Consider the following 26,645-nt stretch of genomic DNA (forward strand, 5'->3'; position numbering starts at 1 on the left):
GACAGAATTGCAGAGTTGGAAGGGACCTGTAAAGATGGAGTCCAAACCCCCTGCTAAAGCAGGTTCTCTACAGTAAGTCAAACTCCAGAAGAATGGCTCACTCAATTTCAATATTTCTTCTACATCACCTCTCCTAATGTGCTGGCATTGCTGCTACTCTTGGGTAACTCATTTGTTTTCCAACCCACTCTCAGTTGAAGTCATCACTATCCACCCACCACTATCACTATCCATTGTTACCATTAGTTGTTTCCTACCCCCAGCCCACTACCAAACAGATGGAGAAAGGAGAAAAAGGTTGCTTTAAAATTAATCTTTCATCTGTGTCAATTTGTAAGAGGTGCACAGGTTTGAACGGGACTCTGCTACGTTTCATCTGACTGGACACTGGATAGCAAAGCATACAAACCAAAAGTGAGAATACTAATAAAACTAGTCAAAATTGAATTACACTTTGCTTGTTTCTGTACTGAATCAAAGAATCCAAGAAACAATGCTTCCTCCCTCAGTAATTCAGTCCACACAAGCTTTTTGACACTTACTTTCAATTCTTCCTGTGAAGCCATTTTGTAATAGCGTGCTCGAAACTCTGCAGCAAACTGTAATGACGATGTTACAGAGCAGTCAACTAGTTCACCCCTGTCTGCAAGGCTGACAGGACAGTACTGTCCAAACTCTCCCAGCCGATACTGCAGCTCTTCTGGGGTGATGCATAAATCAGCAATGCTGGCTGCTTTTCCTGTTAACAAAAATAATCAATGGTATCATAGAATCCTAGAATAGCCTGGTTGAAAAGTGCCACAGTGATCATCTCGTTTCAACCCCCCTGCTGTGTGCAGGGTAGCCAACCACCAGACCAGGCTGCCCAGAGCCACATCCAGCCTGGCCTTGAATGCCTCCAGGGATGGGGCATCCACAGCCTCCTTGGGCAACCTGTTCCAGTGCATCACCACCCTCTGTGTGAAAAACTTCCTCCTAATATCTAACCTAAACCTCTTCTGTCTCACTTATGACCATTCCCCCTTGTCCTATCACTATCCACCCTCGTAAACAGTCATTCCCCCTCCTGTTTATACACTCCCTTAAAGTACTGGAAAGCCACAATGAGGTCTCTCTGGAGTCTTCTCCAAGCTGAACAAGCCCACTTCCATCAACCTTTCCTCATAGGAGAGATGCTCCAGCCCTCCTTAATCATTCATTTTATTAACGGAAGACAGAAATATAAAGCATTTCTGTGTAAAAACATCACAGTTTAAATGTTACAGTTTATCATATTAAAATCTGTAATAACAGAAATAAACCAAAATAGCAATTTTTATTTATCAATATTAAAATGAAGTTGCAACTCAATTTACCAGTTAATTGTAATAAAAATTTTCTAGAATTTACTTACTGGAATAGTCATTTATTATATGACATACGGTGCATGCTTAGCATACACTAGTACATTTTCCCTAGAACAGTGTTATTTATAATTTGTTTTACTCCTTTGTGTTGCTAAGGAACATTTCAGCTATTATATTTCTTTACATTGTTGAAAAAGAGTACAAGGCTTGAGGAAAGCTTCCTGTTTATTTATGCACATCTTGCAAATGCTACAATCTGTCTGGACAAAATATATTCAAAATCTTGAACAAAATGTCATATAAAACCCAAGCTACTTAAAACTCTTCTTCCCAAGCTTTTGACTCTTGACTGATACTTATAATAGTGCAGCCACCAAAATGTTAAAGACCAAAAGATGAGTAAGAGATAAGGAAGATAAGACAAGTTTGCCTTTTAGAAGAATCCTTGTTTAACAGTACATGCATTTTTGAAGGGCACACACTTAACCTTGACCAAAACTGACACATGCAAATTCAAGTGCGAGCCATGCCATTTTAGACTAAAATGGTTTTCATCCCTCTGTACAGAAATTAACTCAAATGGCACAGTTAACCTTAATTCTGAATTTATAGTTAATATTTTTCCATTCCTTTCCCTTTCCTCTACTGGCACATCAATAAATCTGCAAGTCATAATTCCCTCGTACATGCTGGGGTCCCCTTTTTGTTATCACTAAAGTTGAGAAATCACTATTTTCATAATATAAATTGCAGACTATGTGTGCCATATTAACATGTTATCACTAAAGTTGAGAATCTGTCCTGTCAGCCTTGCAAACAAGAGCCATGGACTGCAAAACCACAGCTGATTTTTCTTTGCTGTACTATGTTACCTAGTTCTTTGGAAGATGACTGTATGCTGAGTTGTAGTTGCTTTTTTCTTTGCTGTCATCAAAATACCTCTCAAGCTCTGTTCAGAGGATATCAAGGAATTTGCGGCATGTGTGTGCCCAAGAACTAGCTTCATCCAAAACAAGTTTAAGTTGAATTCAAACACAGTCATTACATTACAGCTTCTTAAATGAATATTATTCTGAGCAACTTTGTTTTTCTTTACCTTCTCTTATTCTTTCCAGGTATATCTGGATTTCTTTAACAATCACTTGAACTTCCTGCAGAACTCTGTCCCATATCCACCACTTGCTCTGAAATGCATCAATCACGCACCAGTTCTGATGCTCTTTCTTATAATAAGTCCTAATTGCGTCAATATGTTGCCTATAGTAGGAATTTTTAATTGCCAGAATCTGTGAGCTGTCATGTACAGGGTAGGAAGGTCTGAAGGGAACAAAAAAATTAGCGCTGACTTAACAGGAATGTGAAGATTAAATAATTTCATTGAAATTTGAATGTAAATATAAGAATTCATTTCAAGGTTTTTTGGTTTGTCTGTTTTTGTTTTGTTTTGTTTTGTTGAGATTTTGCTTATTTGAAATTATAAATCATATTTGAGAAATACAACTTCCATATTAAGAATATTGAGTTTCATTGTCATTTCAGTAATAAGCTGCTGACCAGGGAGTTACATTCAGAAACAAATATTTTGCTGTTCATGTCCCAAATACATTCTGTAAAGGTTTTTTGAATGTGTCAGCACACTCTAGCTGACACACACTATCAGTATACCATGAAATGCTACTCTACAAAATCTTACGAGACTCTTCAAATGAATTCATTGCGAAACAGGCTTAGTTTTAAATTATATTACTTGAAGTCAAGAAGTAACCATCATTCCCAGATACATTTTGCAAATTGTGTATCTGTCACATTTCCACGTATATACATAAATAATCTATTTAACCTTTAGAAATCTTACTCAAGACCAGAAGAGAAACTTTCACTTGAACATAGAAACAACTACTGCACTGGTTGTTATTGAAAAGATTTTTAAAAATAGATATAAACTTCTATTTTGATAGGATTCATTTCTCTGTAAGTTGTACTTTTCAGAAATATTGCACATTTGTTATATATTTAAACTTATAAAATATAATCAGTTTGATATTTAGAATTGAAATGTTAAAGTAAATATTTTCAAAGAGATGCCATTAATTTAATTTTTGGCAGTGCAAATTGTCTTCAAGTTTTTAGTAAACAATTATGTATCATACTGATTACTTGATAAAACAAGAGGCAAAATGAAAGGGACAAGCAATAATGCTCTAAGCTATCTGAAACTTCTTAGGAACACTTCCTCTAATGAGAACCAGGTCCTTATACAATTCAATTATAATCTGAACGTTCTGTTCTTTTTAATTATCTGTTGGTTTATAAACTACTTACTGCTCTTCTTCAAAAACAACAAGTGGCTCTTCAAACAAAGATTTCAGTTTGTTTCTAAGTTTCTAGTTTGTCGACTAATTCACAAATTGTACATTATTAAAACATACATTATTTCCACATTTCTTAAAAGAAAACAAAAACTTAAAGAATAGAGTTCATTAGGTGAAGCATCAATTTCTCTTACGATGGTAATAATTGAACTGATGAATAATAAACTTCAGCAGCAGCAGCAAACTAATAATAATTCTGATAATGGTTTCAATAAAATCAATTAAACTAAGCAGTGGGTGCATGCCCTTGCTTATCTACATCCTCTCAGTCATGCGCTCTGGGGATCTATCTAGAGAATGCCACAAGTCTCTCTGGCAACTTATGTCTCTGCTTCTGGTCTATGGAAATTAAAGCATTAGACGGTGCAAGGCCTGGTGCCCTTATCTTCTCATATGTAAAATATAACCTCTCTGCACCAAGGCACGCACACAGAGAGGTGACAAAATTATGTGAATAAAAGTATCAGAGAGCATCACTACCTATTTGTGCTTTCTTTATCCAGCAGAGCTCTTCTGAATACTTCCTTTGCATCCATTTCTAACTCAAAGATTTTCACAGGAATTATTCTAGCTGATTCCAAGAGGTTTACTTGTTTTCTCATTACAGGGTATCCATCAATAACAACTCTGCATATAACAAGAAACAGAAATACAGTTTTTCTAAGAAGTCAGTTACTAATTAATCATTAAGGCTACGTATACTCTGAGTACATTCTCAATGGAGACAGAAGTCTGCTTCCAAGCGATTAAATCAGTGCTGCCCTGACTTGACTCAGTCTTCTCTCAGAGGAGTTAAAATTAATACAATAAAATAGTGACAATAAGAAATAGTAAAAAATAAATTAAATACACAACGGGCAAAAGATTAATAATGTAAGTGTATGGCAGATTACCAAATTCCAACATATCCATCATTCAGAAGCATGATTTTAACTATTTGAAATGCCTGTATGGATTGGGAGAAGGAAATTTAAAGTAAAAAATAAATTGACTTACAGTGAAAAATAAATTGATTTGATTTCCCCCAAAGAAGAAGGCCAAAGAAGACTTTGTGCTTACCCAATGGTAGCACACACACGATCCATCAGAGCCACATCCAGGGCCTGGATGGCCAGCTCATCAGGTACGGTCAGCCCTCTGTGAAGATGCCACTTTAACTGAAGCCCCAACTCACTCTCTGGCTGATTGTTTAACACGAGCCGTATGGCATCTCCCATGCTCAGCCTACGTAGTCCATACACATTTTCAAATTTCTTGGCAACTGCAAAACATTTTGATTTCAACAAACAGCTTTTATGCAGACAACGTCAAAACCCAGCAGTCTGTTAAAGCGTATCTTTAGCCTTAGAAGCTGAGTGCTCATTCCTTGGGTCATTTCCATACGTAACCTTGGTAAGCAGGTACCTAGCTCTGGTTAGATCCTTTAAGAACCCAAAGCTTTCCATGTGTGCAGATTGTGCCCAATGCACTGACACTATTCAGTTTATCTCAAACCTCAGCAGCCACAGTAAATATCTTACAAAATACACTTTTTCTACTGCCTCCTTTAGAGAACAGCCTGACAGTTTCAGATCACTCACACTGGAAATGGGAAATATGGTTAGAATTTCCTCTTTAATATGAAATCATTTAAACCCTTCTCTTCTTTTTCTAGCACTTTAAGCTGATCATTAAGTTGTGATCTAAGCTGAATTTTCTTCTCCTCTAGTTAAAAGCAGAGACCTGGGGATTGAAGAAGTCATGGAAGGAGAAGAAAAAAGAGGGAAGATGAAGGAAGAGGCAACAGAGCGGTAGATTTGGAATTTTGGGTTCTGGTCCACAATCCTAGAAATACTCTTTTCATCATACTGATTAAAGGAAATAACAACCAACTAGAAAATAACTAGAAATAATAAAAAATGTTTAAGTAATACAAATCTAGATTTTCTAAGCACCAGTCTATGTCAATAACAACTTCATAAGAAGTTGGGAATAGAATTAAGATGGGAAATGCATAAGTACCTGGCTGTAAAATGATACAGTAGAGAGTGTAACTGTAGGACTCTATGCCTAGCATGAAAAGCAGGAAGACCTAACATATTAAAGGCTCATGATTTTTTTAGTAGCAGCCATGGCAGACACAGTCTCAATCATTAGATAATCTTCTGCTTTATAGAGAATATTGGCTCCTACCTGTAGTCTTCCCAGATTTTGGAGGTCCCACTATTGCAATCTTAACTGGCACAGGTAGTTTAGGCTTTGGCTGACAAATATATTTGATGGGATTGTTCATAAATGTTTCTCTGTTTTTTTTACTTGAAAAAAAATAAACATATTGTCGATGAATTACAGGAAAGAGTGTGTTTTCATAGTTTTGTGCTGGCTTGATTATCTCTCCTTCATTTAGCTGCAGAACATACAAAATATGAAGCAGTTGATTAGATTTGGCATAGCCTCCGCACTCTCCATCCTACAAAAGTAGCTTTATGGGCAAGTAAAGAAGTACCAACTGCACTCTGTATTTTGAAATGCATAGAGATAGATTCTGTACAAGTCTGTGGAATTTCTATATGCAATTTTTGTACAAAAAGGTGGACACCAAAGGGAGAAAGAATATTCACTATTTCCAGCAGGTGGTACCATAACACTTTCTGTCTATCAGAAAAGTAAACACAGAGGAATAATAGTACGTTTTAATTTTCAAAGAATTGATGACATTTCTATCAAGGATAAATAAATAAATAAATAAATAAATATAATGTCTCTGTAAATTACAAAAGAGTCACATTATTTGCCTGACGGTAGAAGATACACTGAGAATATTTTACGAATAAAATGGAAAAGAATACCAATACATACACTGTGATGAAATGTAAAACTAATGAAAGCTAATAAAATACATACGCTGGTGATGGAATCTTTTTGAACACATGAGACAACCACTAGGAAGTCTATAGAGCTGATGGCTAATCGAGATGCAAGAGAAGCACCAATGGCAAAACTGGTCATTGCAGAAATACTAAATGAATTTCTTGCACCACTGCTATGGAAGAATTTTGTCATGTCTTTTGTTATTGCCTTTCTTTGAGGAACTGCCTTACAGTGTCAGAAGTTTTTAGAACAAACTAGCGACATCTGTAGAAAAAAGATTGCAAAGACCAGATGGCATTCACCCGACAGTTCAAAGGGGACTCAGAAGTGAAATTGTTACTAACTGATGTGTAACTTATTGCTGTCCTTCCACAAAAAAATGTATGTGGAAGAAGTGACTATATTTATTTGAAAGGCCTCCAGGATGAATCCTGGCATCCACAGTCCAGTAAATCTGAGCTTGTATTGAGCAAACTGAAATGTATTAAGGAAAAAATCAGTAGTCATAGGCAATACATATGAAATAAGGAGGAGATGCCAACTCAGCTTCTTCTGCAGAATGAAATCAAACCTCACAAATCTATTAGTATTCTTTGAATAGTTAGTTAACTTAAGATGATCTTATTACAGTAAGATAAGAGTCTGTTTACTGCATGGCATTATCTTGACAGACCTTCTCTAATTCTTAGGTTCCCATTGTCACACAAAGTCATTTCTGAGTGCTTGCCTTCAATTTATAAGAATGCCTGGAGTCTGATCTACTGTATATTTGCTCACAATCCTCTTTCAGCTCATCATCTTTCTCTGCTTATCTAATCAGTTGCATAACTACTTCCCCTCTTCAATTTAATCTAAATGTAGTCGTCATATATTCTACCTGCCCTTCTTCAAAAAGCCCTCTAGTCCTTAATCAATTTAATCATTTCATTTGTACATCATAAAATATCCTCAAAATGATCTTATTTTTCTTTCCTTATTGATAGCATGTACATTTCTTACTGGCAGCATGCTTCTCTGATTTCATCTAATGGCTTCCTAGGACTTCCTTCATTCTTCCAACTCAACTATTGCTTTTTAGTTGGTTAAAAATAATAATAATAAAAAAAACCCACTACACAGCACAAATGAACAAATTGGAGAAATGGATTAACAAAAATGTAGTTACTTTAACAGGCTGATTGTTAAGGTCTAGCATATAGGAACCAATAAGAATTTCACTTGGTATACATAGACATGAATACTTTCTGACCTCAACTTTCCAGATCTCTAGAAAGTATGAAATTAGATTTACTGCTCTTTAAAATTCATACATATTCATTCATACATATTACTGCTGATGAATTAAATACATTTAACATTCAATATGTTAATACATACGGTGTTTTACTTCTTTTGCTACTTTGAGGGTTGGTGGCCATTTACATAGTCTAACACTTCATAATACCAAGGCTTGATGTATTTTGTGTATATTCAGTAGTGTGGTTTTGATTCAGTTTTGATTCAAGAACTGCTCCAAAAGTAATGCCTCCTTTTTTATTATGCTGGCCAACAACATCACAGGGAGATGGTGGTGGTAGCATAGTAGTACAGGGTGAACCTTCCCTTCAGTATTCCATTATGTGTTGTTGCTGTGTGGCAGTCTGACATAATGACATGGAAGTGAGGATGAAGAAAAGGTGTGTCAGTGATTTCCTGCATGTGGAAAAAACCGCACCCACTGACATTCACCGATGCTTGCTGAATGTTGGTGGATACAAAACAGTGGATGTGAACACAGTGAGGCAGTGAGTGGTGCATTTCAGTGGTTGCGACAGAGACAGTGCGTCACTTCTGCTGGTGCAGATTTTTACAAGCATAGGATGCAGGCTCTTGTTCATCACTGGCAAAAATGCATAGCTAATGGTGGCGATTATGTTGAAAATAGTGTTTTGTATCTGAGAATTTGCTCTACCAAACAGTGTTGTTGTGCTCTTTGTATCTGTTGTGGTTTTCATGGAAATAAATAGGAGGCATTATATTTGGAGCAACCTACATGGTTTTGATTAAGTATTATTGGTATTATTTGACATTGACTCATTGTTTTTAATATTATATACATAATATTATATACATTTTATGGTAACATTACTTTCATAAGTGCTATTCAAGATAATTACCTTGATTGGATCCCACTGACCAAAAGAACTTGGAAATTTATATGAGAAAACTAACATCTTATGTGCAAGTGGCAAACTTATTGGGTAACATTTTTCAAAAATGCTTCCACGATGTTCCACTAAAGAATTCAGCTTGCAATAAATTTGGTAGCATACTATGCGCAGCTTCCGTCTTCCACTGATCTCCATTTGTGGTATTAAGAATTTTTCAAGTTCTTCCTGATCAATGAAAAAATAACAAAATATTAGAAATGATAAACATGTTCATATCTTCAATAAGATTTTCTATGAACTGTTGACAATATCTTGAGCACATTCTCAGTCACCGTAAATCAGCAATATTTGAGATGAAAACCGATCTTCCTCTCCACTGAAGCTTTAAATTAGTCAGACTATATTAAGTATCACCATATTCTAAAAGAAATTGAAAATCTAATAAATCACACTGAGGAATCCACTATGATAAATGAAAGCTTTAGAAGTGTATTTTATAAAAAATAATCAAATACCATTATTCCCTTCTCAAGGCGATTTATTCTTCCATAAAAGAGGAAGATTGCACCACGTCAAAGGGGACCGTAAATTAATTAAATTAAATAATTAGTTAACCTTAGAACATGAATCAGAAATATTAAGTTATATAAACTTATTCATAAACACATTAAAAATTCTTGGAATTAAAAAAAAAGAACACTGGGAAAAATGTTGAGTAAGCTGTAACTAAGGAATATTATGTAACAGTATGTAATTCTGTTATTAGAATTTTGCCTTGAAAAGTATATTTGAAATGTTGTTCATATGACTTTCAAATTTGGCTGCCAGCATCAATTCACCTATTATTCTTACAATTTTTACACTTTCTAAAGCATAAAACTTCTTAGTACAGTTTTCAGATGTCAGCAGCAATATTGTGTATACTTTGAAGTCTGACAACTAAAATAAAAATGAAGGCTTCTTATATCATAGCCATATGTTATAATACCATTTTTAAATCGTATAGCTTTATAAAAAACATAATGGAATAGGTACCTGTGCACCTTCTATGCTTTCTCTTTCTGAATCAAACCTTTCTACAATCTCATTTTGCATGCGCTCAACAGCATCAATCTCTTGTTCTTCTTCAGGCTCTTCTTCTTCTTGTTCGAAAAACTCCTCTTCAAGTATAGCTTCAATGTCTTCATTTGCAGTCTCGTCTTCCTCCTCACTGGTTTCATAATTTTCCCCATCTGCTAAAACCTATAAATGTAAAATACTTTTATGTCTTATATGCAGATGCTTTGAAGGAACATATACTACTCCAGTTTTTGTTGCTTTTTTTTTTTTTTTTTTTTTTAATTATAAAAATCATTAATTCAAGAAATTATTAAACCATTCAACAACATTTTAGGGGCATTCTTTATTGCAAGCAAAAATCTAGTAAATGCTGAAATCGTATTTCAAAAGAAATTACAGATGTGTTGCACTGTGCTATCGTACCTTTGTAATTGCATTTGGGCAGAAATCTGGAACAATTCCATTTGGTATTAACAGGGGACTTAAAGCCAATGCCTAATTGCAATTAGTAGGGCTACTCTTACACTTACAAATTAGGTAAGTTAAACGCATTCGTAAGCATTTTGCTGACTTCAGCACATACTGAGAATTGGTTTTAGTGGAATGAGTCAACGGTTTCTAAACGAATTTCAACAACTTTTCAAATTACTTTGGAAAGCAGAGGTTTCTGGCAGTCTACCACATATTTACTATTCCACATTGCTCTACAAGTTGTGAATAAAAGCTGTAGAAATTTCTACAATACGAGTGCAAACACTTCTATTTAAATTGGTTTTGTACGCTTTTGTTTTCTTACCTCCTCCTTCCTTTTTTTTTGTTCTGCTAGGAGTTCTGCCCTTCTTCTAGCAATCTTCTCATTCTATTGGTGAAAAAAGATGCAAGAAGACAATGATATTTGCTGATAAAAACTCTACTGTGAGAACTGGTAACAGAAACTGGAATCAATACTGTTATTTTCACTTTAGAGCTCTGTTTCCAGTTGCTTTTAATATTAAAAACTGCTGCCTGTGCGCCCTCTACCTTTGCATGCTCTACGTGAACACATATCTAAATTTTAATAAAATTAATTTGGCAATTTCTGAGAATGAGATTAGGGGAGAAAAAGACTGTGATTCTATTTGCACTGAAAATATTATCATCTTTTTGTTGGTAAGCCACAGAGTTTCTAAACATATAGGTGGCACACAGCTATAAAGTAAGACTATGGAAAACACAGATCAGCACAACAGCTGAGATGCAACAGCAGTAATGTGCTGTAGTTGACTTTTTTGGCCATGCTACCTACCTCACTCCCCCTAGTTGCCTTTTTCCCAGGACTTCCCAGGTGCATGGCATACTCTTGCCTTGCCAGGTGTCTGGCAGCACAGCTCATTTACTTGGCCTACTGGATAACTACACATGTGCATACATTACCTGCACTGGGCTGTGTTAATGTGGAAGGAGAGGAGAAAAGGAGCCCCGAGTTCTTATTGTCCCCTGGGTTAAATCTGGTTTGGGGGCTGTCTCTCCTTGGTCCCATTTCTGTTTCTCTGTGTGCTCTTCAGTGCTCTGTGAGTTTTAGGAGTGAAAACCTACCTTTATTTTTGCTTTCAGATCTTTCAGTTTCTTTTTATTTTCTGCTTTTTTATGCTGTCTTTCTTTCCATTTTTTTAGACGTGGAGGTAAAAGACGGTCAAGAATGTCAGTTTCTTCTACATGAATATAAACGGCAACATCAGGACAGAGTCCTCGTTCTGACAAATACTGGGCTTCGTCTGAAGTACGAGGGAAACCATCCAGTATAAATCCTGTGGACCTAATTGGAAAAAAAATAATCACATATCGATGTAGCTTAAAGTGAAAATGAAAACGCACAGAATTAAAGAAAGTTGTTTTAAACTTCCTTATTAAATGCATAATAACATTTTGAAAATATTGATTTCACGTATTGTACCTTCATGATGTAAGAATAATCCTTCACTATATATCTTAATTCTTACAGATTAATGTAACAAATTTATTTTGAGGTTTTACTGTGCAGAGACAAAAAGATATTTTAAAATAAATTTGAAATAAATAAAATACATTGTGCCTTCAATGTACTTTGTGTGACCCGAGAAACAATAGCTACAAAACCCTTAGCTGATGCTCTCAAAGAGAAGACGCCCCAAGTATTATTTGAATAATATGTCATAGCACTTTTGTCATTGTGGACACAATGGATGATATACTTCCTCAGGTTAATTAAAGAAAGAGGGGATGTACTTATAGTTACCGGAATGGTTCTTTCCTCCACCAATCAGGAACAATGTTGTCAAGTACTTCTGGAGGTAATGGCTGAGCATCCATTAGATTTGCTTTGATAGCTTCTTCCTCATCAGTTAACTCCACTTCCTTTATATAAAGCAAATCCATAACAAACGAAAAACAACAGAAGCAACAAAAGAAAAAAGAGAGAAAAAGCAAGAAGAGTTACCATACAAATTCTTTTTTTCTTTTTTAAACTCTTCTGCTACATTTAACCATAGTACGCTATACGTAAAGTTAATGCATAGAATACATTACAGATATTGTCCACATGCTTGGGGGTGTTTTCTTCCCTAGAATATGGCCAATTTTCCATCAAGTTGAAAGAGACAACCTTGGTGCTGACAATACTGGGAGTCTGCCTTCCCACAAGTATCTGCTCCTTACTGGTATTAATCAGTTCACAGAATCATAGAATCACTCAGGTTGGAAAAGACTTTAAAGATCAAGTCCAAGCATGACTTAACCATACTACCCTAACTAACAACCCTCTGCTAAATCATGCCCCTGAGCACCACATCCAAACGGTTTTTAAACACCTTCAGGGATGGTGACTCAGCCACCTCCCTGGGGAGCCTATTCCAGTGCTTAACAACCCTTTCTGTAAAGAGGTGTTTCCTTACCAACCTAAACTTACCCTGCCTCTTTACAAACAATAGGTGTAAAAGTAAGCCTCGGAAACTCGGAAAACACATGATAGTTTCTTTAATTTCACATGGAAGCTATATTAAGATAATAGTACAAAGATGACAAAAATTGTAACATTACTTAACAATTTAGCTTTATAAAGCACAGGTCCTGCTGGCTATGTTTAAATGACTCTCTAAGAGCAGTCTCCAAGGTGACCATGAATACAGTATACTTTGAAGCCTCTTCACCTTTAATTTCCAGTATTGTCCTCAATAATTTCCATTATTGGCTGCCTCACAAACAGCCTGAGGGCTGCCTGCAGATAACACAGAAAGGTGCTGCTCTAAAAGCTGGTCCCAAAGGGGTGACTGTTGGATGTAGTACCTAACTGTGACTATGGATTAGCATGTCTGGTCTCAAGTTAGGTACAAAATAAAACTGAGGTCAATACCAAGTAATCTTACGTCAAGTAATGAAGTAAGTACTACCAAGTAATCTTACTATCTAGTAATTTTACCTTGTAGAAGAAGCTGTGATAAATCTGTTTCTCCAGAACAACAGTGAACTGTCTAACTATGCAAGGGAGAAGTGCTCTCTTAAGTCCTGCCTTATTTTCTGTTCCACCTCCCAGCTTATCCACAGATTCAACTTCAACAATATACAAATAAAAGATTGTACAAATAACCATCTGTCTGGGAGTGCTGCCCATGGAGGGTATATTTTTATTACATTTTAGCTCGCAATAATAGGGTACTTTTCAAACAAACATCCAAGCATCTCAAGCCTTTATTTCACAGCAGAGAGAGGACTTAAGTGCATCAGTTATATTCGCTTTATATAAAACTAAACTTGAGAGTGTTTTCTAGAGGGACTTCCTAAAATTACTGTTTTTCCAGTGAACAACAGCCAATCCACAGGATTGGATTATACCTAGTCCAACATCTTGTCCCTTCTCCACTGGAATATGTATAAGGGGGGGTCATTTAATCACACACACAAGGTTTCCATTTATTAGTAGTATGCATTTTCCTGATAAAATTCACTGTTCATTTTGAAAATCTCCAAGTTCCTTTTTTTTTTTTTTTTTTTTTTTTTTTTTTAATATCTGATCACAAAATAAAATACCAGTTTGGTGGGCATCTGAATGCTTATGTAGATATTACAAGAATGTATTTGTAACCTCCTAATTGTGCAAATTTGCTTCTTAAACAATTGAGCAATGTTTCAGGAAAAAAAATCAACAACAAAAAACACATTTAAATGAATATATAGGTTATCTCTATAACAGCAAATAGAAGGCACAATAGCAGAAATTTTGTAGAACAAAATCAATGGTGCTAATGACCCAATATATACACTACATAGACTGAGAGAACATTTAGGCCTAGATCTGATCTGTCCCTGTGGATTGAGCATCCATAAACAGATGGAATGCATTAGGCATGCTTCTGAAGCATGTGCTTGAGCTTAGTTTCATTCAAGATGGATTCAGTTCATACACTCTGAAACTGCTCCATGTGAACTGAAAAGGGGAAGATGGGACAAGGGAAAGATGGAGACAAATAGATTTGCTTCTAAAGTATTGCCTGGTCTGAAATTAGTCTTTAAGATGACTAGATATTTACTACTACAAGAGTGTTATTTAATGCTGGTAGCCATCAAACATCCACTTAGCTTGTATCCAAAGCCAAAAAGTGAAAGTGAAATCAAATGATTTTGGAGAACACTAGAAAACAGGATAGTGCTGGTAATCATACTCAGAGCAATGTTTATGGAGGGGATAATCTTGGATGCTGCCTGCTAGGGTTTTATCCTATTCACAGACCAATGAACAGATTTCTATAGTGAACTGTAATTACATCAGTTGTGCTTTGGCCATACCATCACATAAAGCACTTTACAATGAGTCTGAGAAAGAAAAATACATCGAAGAAGGTTGCTTACCAGCAGATAAAAAGCTGATGAGGACAAAAACACGAACAGAAGTGCATCCTTTATGTGTAGAACACTGTCTTGATGCCAAAAAATAAGTAAATACTGCTGACTGAGAACCAGCCATAAACATCAGTGCCAGGAACACTTGCCATATTTTTGACTGTGATAAGCAAGTTATAAACTTGACCTGCCAAAAGCATCTTCACACATTCCCCGTATCATTCTGACATTTTTTTCTTCCTTTTAGCAATTGTCTTGACTATTTTGGAAAAAAAACCAACAAACAAATGCAAAAAAAAACCAAAAAACAAAACAAAACAAAACCAAAACAAGACTACATATAATTTATTAAAAAGATTTGGAGAATTTTGGTGACATTCTTAAGAAAGTGAAAAAGCATTGTCAATATTTGTAACAGAACTGTTATTTCCAAACTTTATCAGGAAAACAGTTTAACATAAATGATTTTTATCTGACTAGAATTTTATAGGTAACTGCTAGACAGTTTGGAAAACAGTTGTGCTGTCTACAGACACAAAAATATTCAGATTATTACCTGTTTGCTTTCATCATCTTCCGTTTTAGTCGTGGTCTGAGATAAGTCTTGCAGTTCCTGTAATTCAATTTTATCATCATCTTCTTCAGGTTCTTCATCAAAATCAAGACCAATTTTCTCCTTAGTTTTGGGTAAGAGCAGTTCTTGCAGATATTCTTTAAACTGAATATGGAAAATGCCAAATTTGTCTGCTAGCCATCGTGCACAAGCAGTTTTACCTGCTCCATGTGTCCCCAGCAAACACACCCTTAAGGGAGGAGCCTATAGGGGAAAAAAAAGAAAAAAAGGAGCATTTTATAGTAACTGGGACTCCACAGTGCATCTCCTACTGATTTTCAGTTCCAAAATATCATTATAAAAATTGTCTGAAAAACAGATCATTTTGCATTTTACTTTTGTCAGCTCTTATACTGCAGTTCCAAGCAGGCCTGCTCCCTGAAATAGCTAACAAGTACACCATGGCAGATGATACCAGTAAGTAAAAACAAAATCCCAATTAGATAATTCCAGTAAACATGCATTTATTTTACCTTTCCTCTACCTATTAAAAAATAAAAAAAGAACTTTAAAACAAGAGAAGTAGTAATAACTGCGATTCGTAAATCACAACATGATTATTGTGTGCCCTTATTCTCTTTTCTACTGTATCTGCACCATTAATTCAATGTGTTAATTTGAACATAGACTGTAAAGTCACTAAGGAAGCAGCAACGTTTCATTTTTTTCAGGTACTTGTGTGATATACAAGTCATTTCATAGAAAAAAAATCAGATATGATAAACAATTGTAGATGGATCTGGAAAATAGTGATTTTAATTTGTTATATGCTTCAAACAGTTTTAAAGATTCTCACTTGTAACGGTTCTTTGTGAGCCACATACTCCTCAGGGTTCTTCAGAAATTTCTCTCTGTACTCAAGATTTGAAAAGTAATAAATCTTTTCTCGATATTTAGCTGCATGTTCAGGCAGTCCTGGATAAAGGACATAATCCTCTTTCAGACTGACCGGACAGAAGTGTTTCGTGTCTCCCATGTGTCTTTTCTTTTCCTTAGCTTTTTCTTCATCCTGAAAAGATTGTGAAAATTTTTTAAAGTTGTTCGAATTCAGTCATTTACTTATGTTAAGTAGATGAAGAAAATTAGACCAATATTGAATGTGTCACCAGAGCATTGAATGAGAACTGCATTGTAACTCTTGTAACTCAAGATAGACATGAGTCTATAAAAACATGCCTTTTTTGGATTCTGTCAGAAAACAAACTGTCCAATGTAGAGAGATAATTAGTGAGAAAAGAATGACCGTACAAAGTTCTAAATGATAACATCATTGTCAGCTGTTGAATACTAAAATTAGGTTAGGAGTATCTGATAAAATCTTTTCCTGTTGTGTTCTTGAAACTTACTTTTTGTTGCTTCTAAATGTAAAGAAGGAAGTAGACTTTTCAGAAAGGGCAGTGAGAGCTGGTAATATGAAATCTATTTATCCAATAAAATTAAGTTCTAAAAAGCTATTTGTACAGTATACAGATATTTTGTAATGTTAAACGCAGGGATGGGCATCTTTAAATATAGGATGAAAATAAGGGTGAATCTAGGACTTAAATTTCATTAAAATTAGCAATCTATCAATAGTTGAGATGAAGCAGAGGATTGAACATGAGGGTTTTTACATTGCCTCTTCCAAAGTTTATGTGAAGGCTCACAGAATCATTGTTGATTGACAGCAATTAAAGGTCACATTTGTTTTTTTTTTAATAAAACCCTTCTTTGCCACCTGACAAAACAAGCATTCTCTCTACTAGCATGGGACATTCATGCTTCTTGTTGGAATCAAATCTATCAGCCAGATCAGAGAAATACAATGAAACTCCTCTTGAAGCACGTGATTACATTTATTCTCAAAGAAGGCTAAAACTGGATCATACAAAACCAGATGCAAAAATTGATTTATCTGGGGTACAGATCAAGCTGAAAATGAGTTAAAATCAACTGAGTTAAAGTAGATAAAGCCAGCATTCTTACTTCTTCATTTTCCTCTTCCTCAGCTTCATTATCTTCTATAGCTTCTGCTTCAGCAGCTAGGTCTTCTGCTTCCTCGTCTAAGTCTTCATTAGATAATTCCCAGCCATGATATTTAAAAGGTTCTGAAAAGGTTAATTTTGTTTCCTGTTTCATATTTTTCACTTGGCTATATCAAAACATATTCTCTTCATACATAAAAGCAAGCACACACATGGCAGTAAATCGTTCCATTTCTCTTATTCAAAGAACAAATGTTCTTTCCAGATGTATGAAATAAATGTATGAGGCTACTCCAAAAGCAATGCCTCCTGTTATGTTATGTTGGCAAAAAAAAACATCAGAGATGGATGGTGGTGGTGGTGCTACGATAGTAGAGAGTGAACCTTCCTGTCAGTATTCCATTACATGCTGTTGCTGTGCGGCAGATGGCAGCAGAGGGGCAGCCTGACACAATGGTGTCTGACACGGAAGTGAAGATGAAGCAAAGGTGCATCACTGAATTCCTCCATGTGGAAAAAATTGCACCTGCTGACATTCACTGATGCTTGCTGAGTGTTAATGGAGACCAAACAGTGGACGTGAACATAGTGAGGCAATGGGGGTAGTGACAGTGACATGAAAGCCATATTTGTGGTGGCCATGAACAGCTAGTGCAGATTTTTACAAGGGTGGCATGCAGGTTTTTTCCATCACTGGCAAAAACACATAGCTAATGGTGGTGACTGTGTTGAAAAAGTGTTTTGTCGGTAGAACTTTCTCTATCAAATAGTGTTGTTGTGCTCTTTGTACCTGTTGTAGTTTCCATGAAAATAAATTGGAGGCATTACTTTTAGAGCAGCCTACACTTATTAATATATTGATTCCTCCAAAAAATATATCGCTAATAAATTGGTTTACTTCTCTACTGAAGTAAACTAGTATTGTCATTGGGCTTTCTGAGTACAAGTATTATGTAAATAGATGGAGACAGTGGCATTAATGTTTGCAACAGTTTCTTTCCTATTATTTATTGAGAAAAAATCATGGTTTTTTTTTAATCATTATTTTAAAGTTAGCAGAACAGATGTTTTAGTTTACACTTGCATTGAATCCATGAATTCATAGGAAAAGTGTGTTATTAATATTATTTATCCAGTACTCAAAATTGTTGGAGATTTGAGCTCGTAAAGAAAGTGTACTTGCCAAAACAATATTAAAACTGTAAAAATTCAGTCTTGAAACATGACATATGTAAGTGGGTATATTATTACCACACTGAAAGTCTTACTGACTTCAACAGGTATCATGCATTAGTAAACATTTACTTTCTGACCATTTCTCATACACTTATCCTAGTATAAAAAGATAGGGCAAGTAACTAAGCAAATCGATGTCAGAATGATTAGAGAGCAAATTGTGTACATATTTGTATAGCACATATATATTTCAAATATATTTATATTCCCAAATCTTTGAATGCCTTAAAGGCTGCAGTTGTGCTTCTCAGGTCACCAACAGAATGTAGCATGTTCTGTTCCCACTTCCTATAAGTGAGTATTCAGTATAACCTCTCCTCTAGTATATTCATCATACAAACTCTCCAAAATCCCTCTTTGTATGTTAAATGTAAATCACAGAAACAGTACTACTTACCTTCCATAACCAAGATAATTTGATTAAGCAGACTTTCTGGAGTTTGCTCAGCAATCTCTAAAGCAACAACCTGAACTAGGGATGACTGCTTGATTTCTGACTCCATTGTTTGCCAGTCATTCATGAAGAGGTCAATCTTCTCTTTAATTGTTTCCATTTCTGGTATATCTAGCAAATCATTCTCTTCAAACTCAGGCAGCATGATTTCTGAAAATCAAATCATGTACAGAAGTTGATGCTCAGATTAGAACTGAATATCTCTCAATCTTCTCTTGTGAACTGCTGAACCCACAAATTTCACGTTTAATTTTCCAAAATAGAGCCTGGTCAAAAAATGCTTGGTTAAACTACCAATGAAGCTACTATCTCAAAGGAAATATTACTGCTGTCCCCACGCCCCTGGCTGCCATGCACCTGAATGGGGCAGCGCCACAGCCCTGCCCATGCAACCATATTAAATACTGCTAGCAGCTCCTGATGTGCTGTCTCCAATGTGAATGACAAAACGTTATTGCAATTGAGCCGTTTTTAATTAAGAAGTTAACAAATAAGCATTTAGGCAAGTATTTTTGTGGATCTTTTATGGCAAAGAATAATTAATGCAATTTATCTCCTCATTTTACAGCTTGAACAGTACATAGATATTAGCCTGACATCTTAGTGGCTAACCCTCACTCCATTTGAATGATTATTAGTCCAAAGGTGCAAGCAGGTATCTCTTCAAGCAGAAACACCTTGCAGACTTCACATAGTCTGATCCACAATTAGAAGTGAATTATTTTCTTGAAAACGTTTATGACCATTTGCTTTTTACTAAGCTAAATGCCCATGACATCACATTTGTTATTCCCTGCAATGACACTGCTCTCTACTTCTGTGGTTCTAAATAGGAACATGAAACTACCTCCCTTTTTATGTTCACTAAAATACAAGTTGTGCAAATGCCATAGTTAATTATGTTTCAGGCTGCAGTGATGTATTCCAAATGAGGTAGAGAGATAGCCAGGTGACATCTGTATAAATTTGAGCAGCACTAATGTGTTACGTAATGATGATTCCATTAGGGACATAGATAGCAAGAAATAAGTAAAGGATACATAATTAGGTTACACTAACTGCTTCTTGCACATGTTATCCCTGGCACATTCACACTGTAGAAATCATGTGTGCTTCCTTGTGAACCATGGACCTACTCAAAGCAGTAGTGTATAGAAGATAGTAACGTGTGTTTTCTCTGGATCTAGCATTCAATAGAGCATCTTTTAGAGTTCTGCCCTTTGAAAACCTTACAGTTCTGAGTGGGTAATGAAATTTTGAAAATATACAGGCAGAATAATGGATTTAAATGAATACGCGGCATCATCTGAGACAGCATATTGAACACAGTAACAAATTCACTCAATAGAGGTCCTTCCACATGACCTTAATTTCATAAACACTCACAATTCATGCTAAATTTGGTTCTCTACTTGATACACATAATTCAATCATATTACCTCTGCCTGAGAGTTTTCTTGCTTAAGGAAACTCATCCAGCTGTGAATGTTACATACTCAAGGAATTAACAGATTAGGAATCAACTCTTTGAAAGGGTTGATATGTGTAGGACGAGGGGAAATGGTTTCAAGTTGAGGGAGGGGAGATTTAGGTTGGACATCAGGGGGAAGTTCTTTAACCAGAGAGTGGTGAGGTGCTGGAACAGGCTGCCCAGAGAGGTTGTGGATGCCCCGTCCTTGGAGGTGTTCAAGGCCAGGTTAGATGGGGCCCTGGGCAGCCTGGTTTAGCATTGGACGTGGAGGTTGGTGGCCCTGCATGTGGCAGGGGGGTTGGAGCTTCATGATCCTTGAGGTCCCTTCCAACCCTGGCCATTCTGTGATTCTGTAAACACACTGGAGAAACATTTACATCCCTAGGGAAAGGGGACAATCCCAGATTGAATCTTATTAGGATAAAAACATTGCCTCCCTGGAATTTGATTTTTTTTTTCCAAAATGAGTTTTGGGGACTAAAGAGACTGAAAATACTTTCAAGCAAGGCAACTGTGCCTTTGCTATGAAATACAAGTTGTAACATTCTACTTACAGAACTGATCTACAGTAAGAAGAGATTTTTAAAGAAATAAATAACGTAGCAAATAAAAACATCTTTAAAAGAATGTAGTGGTCTAAAAAATAACTGCATCTAAAAATCCAAGCATGTTTCCTGCAGAGTAGGTGTCAGTCTATCTAACTGTGCTGTTCTTAGTCAATTTCTTTTCTTTGTAACAGAGGTGATGTGAGACAATTCTCCACACCCCTAAATCTGAGCTTTCACAGAAGCATCCATTCTACAGTCTCTCATACTCTGTTGCTCCCTGCCTTCTCTGCTCTTACTGAGTGTAGTTACCATAGAGACAAATGATCCTCCAAGGCTCTCTGCCCCCACATTCTCCATGTAAGTTGCTGGGAAAGGGGAGGCATTAGTGTATCTTTTCTTCCAGTGTTCTGCTGGTATTAAATATGACTCGTTCTGCCCTCAGTCCATATTCAACAACAAAAAAGATGAGGAAGTTCCCATCCCAAACTGCTCTCAAACCTGTCAAAGCTGAGACAGAAGCCAGAGTGCCTTCTTTGCTAAGGATTTAATTATCAAAATAAACAGAAAGGCATAAAGTAGGATAATGCTGATACTTTCCTTCCTTGGAACTAATATGTATTTCATTATGAATGCGTTTTCTTTTGTCTTTTTCAAATAGACCCTGTAATACACTTAATACAGACTTTCCATTACTTATAAATATATGCTACCAGATAATTTTTAGCCAATTACAGAAAAATGCACTAAGTAGGCAGCCTTATATTGCATGTATTAAATTATGGTGCTTGGAGAAAGCAGTTTTGTCTACAAATTAAGTCCATTTCTTCTAATGCATAGTGATTGAGGTGACAAAAAAAGCATTAAAAATGTGTACATTTAACATCTTGCTACTTACAGATAAATGTTTTATGTTGGATTTCTTTATTGAACTTGAATATATTCTAAAAATTCTAACAGATAAAATTTAAAATAGTTTTAGATACTGTTAGCTGTCCTTATTGAAGATGAGTCACCTTCAAAGTGTTTTTTGAGAGAAGGCAATTGCAGCAGAATTTTACCTCTTGCCAAAAGCGGAAAACATGACTCCATGTGAAATCTAGAGCGCTGATAGCAGGAGAATGGATTATTAGGAAAAATACAGGACTTATTTCTATTATTCCCATCCAAAGTTCAAATGTAACCATTCCCGTTTTTCCAGGATTCCTTGCAGCAGGGAATGGACTAGTCATTTTTTATCGATGTGGATATTTATATTAATTTGAAAATTGTCTGTAGAGCTGGAATTTGTTAAAATCACACATAGCTTTTGTGGACACCGCAGTTTGTTTCTTTCCTGGTATTTTTTTTCATTCTCTCAGTTTCTCTTTAGTTTTCTATTGCTCATACTTCATGACAGTGACTTCCTAACCGTTTTTCCCTGTTTTCACTTCATACTGTAAAAGTGCCCATGGATTTCTGAAAACAGGAGGCCATGGTAACCTGGAAGTTTAGCAATCCTTATGTTGTTATTTCTGTAGTTTCCTGTATAGACTTATTAATTAATTTAGACTGCACACGGTAGTGGAAATAGTGTGTTTGTTTTGGCATTCAAAATGGATAATACTGTGTACATAATATTACTTTAATTGCATTTATAAACGTTAAAATAACTTGATCTTGACTATCCCATAATAAACTTCCGTAAAAGATAAAGGTAAGGAATTACATTCACAGCCCATTTTCAAATACAGTAAAAACTTGCAGAAAAGGAAAGCATACAATTCATGATGCTAACAAGTAAGAGAGACTAGATGTGTTATAAGACCAACCTGTAGTTTCAGATTCTTCATTATAATCTGTAGAATCACTGGACTGTTTCTGAGATGTTTGTTCGCTTTCAGATGAAAGCTGCTTATCATCATCATCATCAGATTCTGTGGGAACAAATAAAACCATTAGTAACTTTAACAAAACCATTGAAGGATGATGGAGGCACTGTAGAAATAAAGATAGTTTTAGATCACACTGCAAAACTTACATTTGACCACCAGCAAAAAAAATGCATTAGTTCCTCTGATGTTTAAGTGTTGCAGACTGCCTGAAACATTTTACAATCTGATCTGTGTAAAGATAGACCATCTATCAGATGCTACAAAAGTGTAAAGCAAAGAAATATTGTATATAATCCAGTGCTTTCATATAAAAGTACTTTTCATTCAATATAAGCTATGTGATCTGTGCTCGAACTACACTCATAAACATGACTGTGCTGAAGAGGGCACTTAACACACTACAGAACAGCTCCTCTTGGGTGACAGTGCTTCAGATTTGAAGGAGGGCTTGTGCCCTGAAAGCTGGTACAATTTTTCTGATTGTATGAGTTGGCCAATAAAGAATATTACATTTTTCCACAAGCCTTGTTTGGCTTACACCCTCGGTGGCAAAACACCGTTAGTACATCTAAATATGTTAAACTACTCCAAAGTCAAATCCCATTAGACATGCACTTTAAGATCTGAAATTATGGCATTTGTTTTCACGTTCAGCTCTTTTTGGCAAATTGAATTCTTGACCGGTGCAGTATCAGAGAACTTCATATATCTCATAAACAAACACATTCTTACATGATTAGCAGAAAATTAGCAGAAAAACTGCCACAGCCTTTAGCACGTGCAAGAAAGTCTTTTGCTCATTCTTTATTCCCTTTAGATATCCTCAGGGATGCTGTCAGACACGCAGAAAAGTATAAGCAAAATGAAAGATACTTTAAGGCTGACATCACATAAACCCTCACATGCATACATAACTTAATCACAGACAATCCTTGAAACATCATTGGAAATAGTACTGGCAGAGAAATTGAGCATGTCTGATTTTCAAAGTGCGTCTGAGTATTTGAGAGATTTCATTTACAAGATTGGTGCTGTACAAGAACAAGAAAGAGATAGACAAAACATTATACCAAGTTAGTTGAGAAAATGCTCTTTTTCTCATAGATGCTAAAAAAGTCACATAGGCTTGTGTTCCTTCCTATGCAGAAGGAATGCAGCTGCACTGTCTCTTAGCCTTTATTTATCTGAATAAGAGACTGAAAAAATTTAAGAATTGAAGATGATATTTGGAATCCAATTTAAAAAGTTGCTTATGTCTTTTCTGCTTGAAGATCTGGAATTTCTCCACCTAACGCACTGTTATCATGCTGATTAGATAATTGTGTCCAGCTCATGAAGGAGACCAGAAGGTGGCTTTGAAGAGCGTGGAATATTTCTCAAAGACTGAACAAACAATTCCTGTGAATTCAGTATCACTACAGCTTGCTTTGAAGTTGGTGGTACGACTATATTGCTATTCCTCTATCTACGGACTAATAAATTATCCTTGTTCAGTCTCTATGCTTATTGAAAAGCTTCAATTTAGAGATAGAGAAAAATTTAACCAGGAAGTAAGCCAGCCAAGAGAAACAAAGCAAATGTATTTACAGGCTGTATAATAAGGCATATATCAACTCTTTGGTAAATGTTTTAATTATAACTGAACCCACAAAGCATTTCTCTTCAAAGACTGGAGAAAAAATATCCTAAAATGCTACAGATACATAGCTCAGGCTTCATTACACTTATTTTCGTTGTTTTTGAAAATGTCTTACTAAATATAATATCACAAAAGGATTAAAAAGCAAAAACACAATTAAAAGCTAAAGAGATGGACACTGATTTAATCCTCCACCATCTGTAAGGTGAGAAAAGAGATGGATCAATAGTACAGAATCACGGAAGGGCTGAGGTTAGGAGGGACATCTCGGTCCACCTGGCTCAACCCCTGCTCAAACCAGGACACCTAGAGCAGGATGCCAAGGCAGTCTTTGAAGATGTCCTCAGCACAGAAATTCTTCCTGATGGTTTGTTCTAGCTGTGACTGAGGCATAGGCATAAATTTGCTCCTTTGGAATCTGCGGTAATGAGAAGATAATTTCCAGCAGAAAAGCAAGGCTGATGATAAAATACAGAAAATGAAGCCCTAAATGATGACAACTGTTTGCTTTAATACACAAGATCAGTTGTGTGGGGTATTTTATTGTTAAAGCATTGTAGGAAACAAGTGCAACAAATTTAATCTCCGGAAGGCTGGAATGAACCCACATCCCTCTGCCTCTACTGAAGCTGTGTAATTATTTTACAATGCCCAAAGTATATTCCCTTGAAGTTTAATAGCTGTCTTATGGTCTTCAGCAGCACACAAAGCTGCTGAAAAGTGTATAAACAATATAAAAACTCCTGAAAGTAATTTAAGCTGGAAACAATGAAATGTAAAAAAGATAAGGGGCCATGGTTTTCAGCTAGGCATTACAAGCTAGAGTTACTGAATATTTTCTATGTGCGTGCACACGTGTGCTTCATGGGCACTTTCAGCATTGAACTTCACTTCCTAACTCATTTAAATATATTTCATAAATTTACACAGTCCTAGGTACTTTTAGTCTCATTAAGAGACAGGTAAGTACCTTGCTCATTACTTTTTCTTTTTAAACACAGATAGTATTATAAATCTGAATATGTTCAATCCTAAAGCAAATCCCAGTTAATTCAACATCCTGCTGATGTTACAAAGATTGAAATTACTGAAATACACACTTACATGACATCCAAAGGGCACAATTGCAGCTGCAGAGTAGGTTTTTTCTAATTCTCATTTTTATACCATAATTGCAACAAAAAAACAACTGTGTATAATTCATTTATATTTATATAAAGACATGTCACATGGGAGAAAAGCTGCAGTCAACGTGCTGATGGCACTACATGTGAAATAAAAGATGTTAGGCTAAGAGCAACAGGACTGAAGTGCTTTGGTGAGTCAGTGTTTGATTACTGAAATCAACTGCAGTTGTACAAAAACATGATTTTCTCTGGTCAAGGACTTATCACATGTTGATAGCACAAGTGTATTATGTTGTTACTTCTATCATTAATAAATTATTTCTATCATTAATAATTTGTTTTGATGTGCACAGCTCTAAATAAATTTTATATTAAAACTAAGCTGAACTCTGTTGTTTGAGACAATATAGGAACCCTTTAGGACTCTTTATATTTAATACTTTAAATCCATTCACTCTGAGGAAGAGCTGTTTTTATGGCAATTACTGTAAGTTACATAGTAGAAATCTTTTTAAATTCATATTCAACTGAAAGAACCCTAAAAAGCTAAAGTACTTTGGCAGAGAGTAAGTAAATTGCTACATAATTAAAAATTAAAAGCTACTAACTTCAGTATATTTAGCATTAGTCCTTGTTTATATATTAAAAACCATTGACAATAAGTAAAATAAATGCCAGACTGGATAATGAAAGAACAAGTATATGAGATGTACTGACAATACAAAAGTTTGGTCGTAATCACTTTTGTTCCAAACCAGTATATATTACTTGAAAGAAAGATGAAAAATTCTAGCATACACTTCAGCTTTAATTCCAGATCCAGCTCTGGTGATAATTTAGTCTACTAGGGACATCATAGCAGAGAAAGAAAATCCTCTTAAGTCTCCAGTCTCATTCTGAACATGGAAGCAGATGCTTGTGCATGGAATTTCATCTTGACAGCAGATTCAAATCTGACAAAAACAGTCTCCTAAAGAAGTTGGCAGTGATTAAAGAAGGCAAAAAGGAAAGTTCAATCTTGCAAGTTTTTATTTATTTATTTATTTTAACTACTGAAGTCAAAAAGCACTGACACTAAACAGAATTAACTCTAA

At 35.6% G+C, this 26,645-nt stretch overlaps 1 protein-coding gene across 1 annotated transcript in view; it reads right to left on the minus strand.

Moving 5' to 3' along the window:
• AK9 (adenylate kinase 9) overlaps window positions 1-26,645 on the minus strand; it is a 56,781-nt gene that overhangs the window by 5,262 nt on the left and 24,874 nt on the right. The window contains exons 17-31 of the mRNA XM_042890194.1: window positions 22,723-22,827; window positions 18,839-19,045; window positions 17,207-17,328; window positions 16,038-16,250; window positions 15,185-15,445; window positions 12,032-12,150; window positions 11,353-11,572; window positions 10,574-10,636; window positions 9,754-9,960; window positions 8,725-8,943; window positions 5,891-6,104; window positions 4,778-4,979; window positions 4,199-4,345; window positions 2,443-2,663; window positions 543-739 (exon numbers count right to left, since the gene is read on the minus strand). Coding sequence (XP_042746128.1) covers window positions 543-739; window positions 2,443-2,663; window positions 4,199-4,345; window positions 4,778-4,979; window positions 5,891-6,104; window positions 8,725-8,943; window positions 9,754-9,960; window positions 10,574-10,636; window positions 11,353-11,572; window positions 12,032-12,150; window positions 15,185-15,445; window positions 16,038-16,250; window positions 17,207-17,328; window positions 18,839-19,045; window positions 22,723-22,827 — 2,717 coding nt within the window. The remainder of the gene's footprint in view (window positions 1-542; window positions 740-2,442; window positions 2,664-4,198; window positions 4,346-4,777; window positions 4,980-5,890; window positions 6,105-8,724; window positions 8,944-9,753; window positions 9,961-10,573; window positions 10,637-11,352; window positions 11,573-12,031; window positions 12,151-15,184; window positions 15,446-16,037; window positions 16,251-17,206; window positions 17,329-18,838; window positions 19,046-22,722; window positions 22,828-26,645) is intronic.

Source organism: Lagopus leucura, unplaced genomic scaffold (genome assembly GCF_019238085.1).
Source record: "Lagopus leucura isolate 7727_CA_CO unplaced genomic scaffold, USGS_WTPT01 Super-Scaffold_73, whole genome shotgun sequence".
In the NCBI taxonomy this organism is placed as follows: Eukaryota; Metazoa; Chordata; class Aves; order Galliformes; family Phasianidae; genus Lagopus; species Lagopus leucura.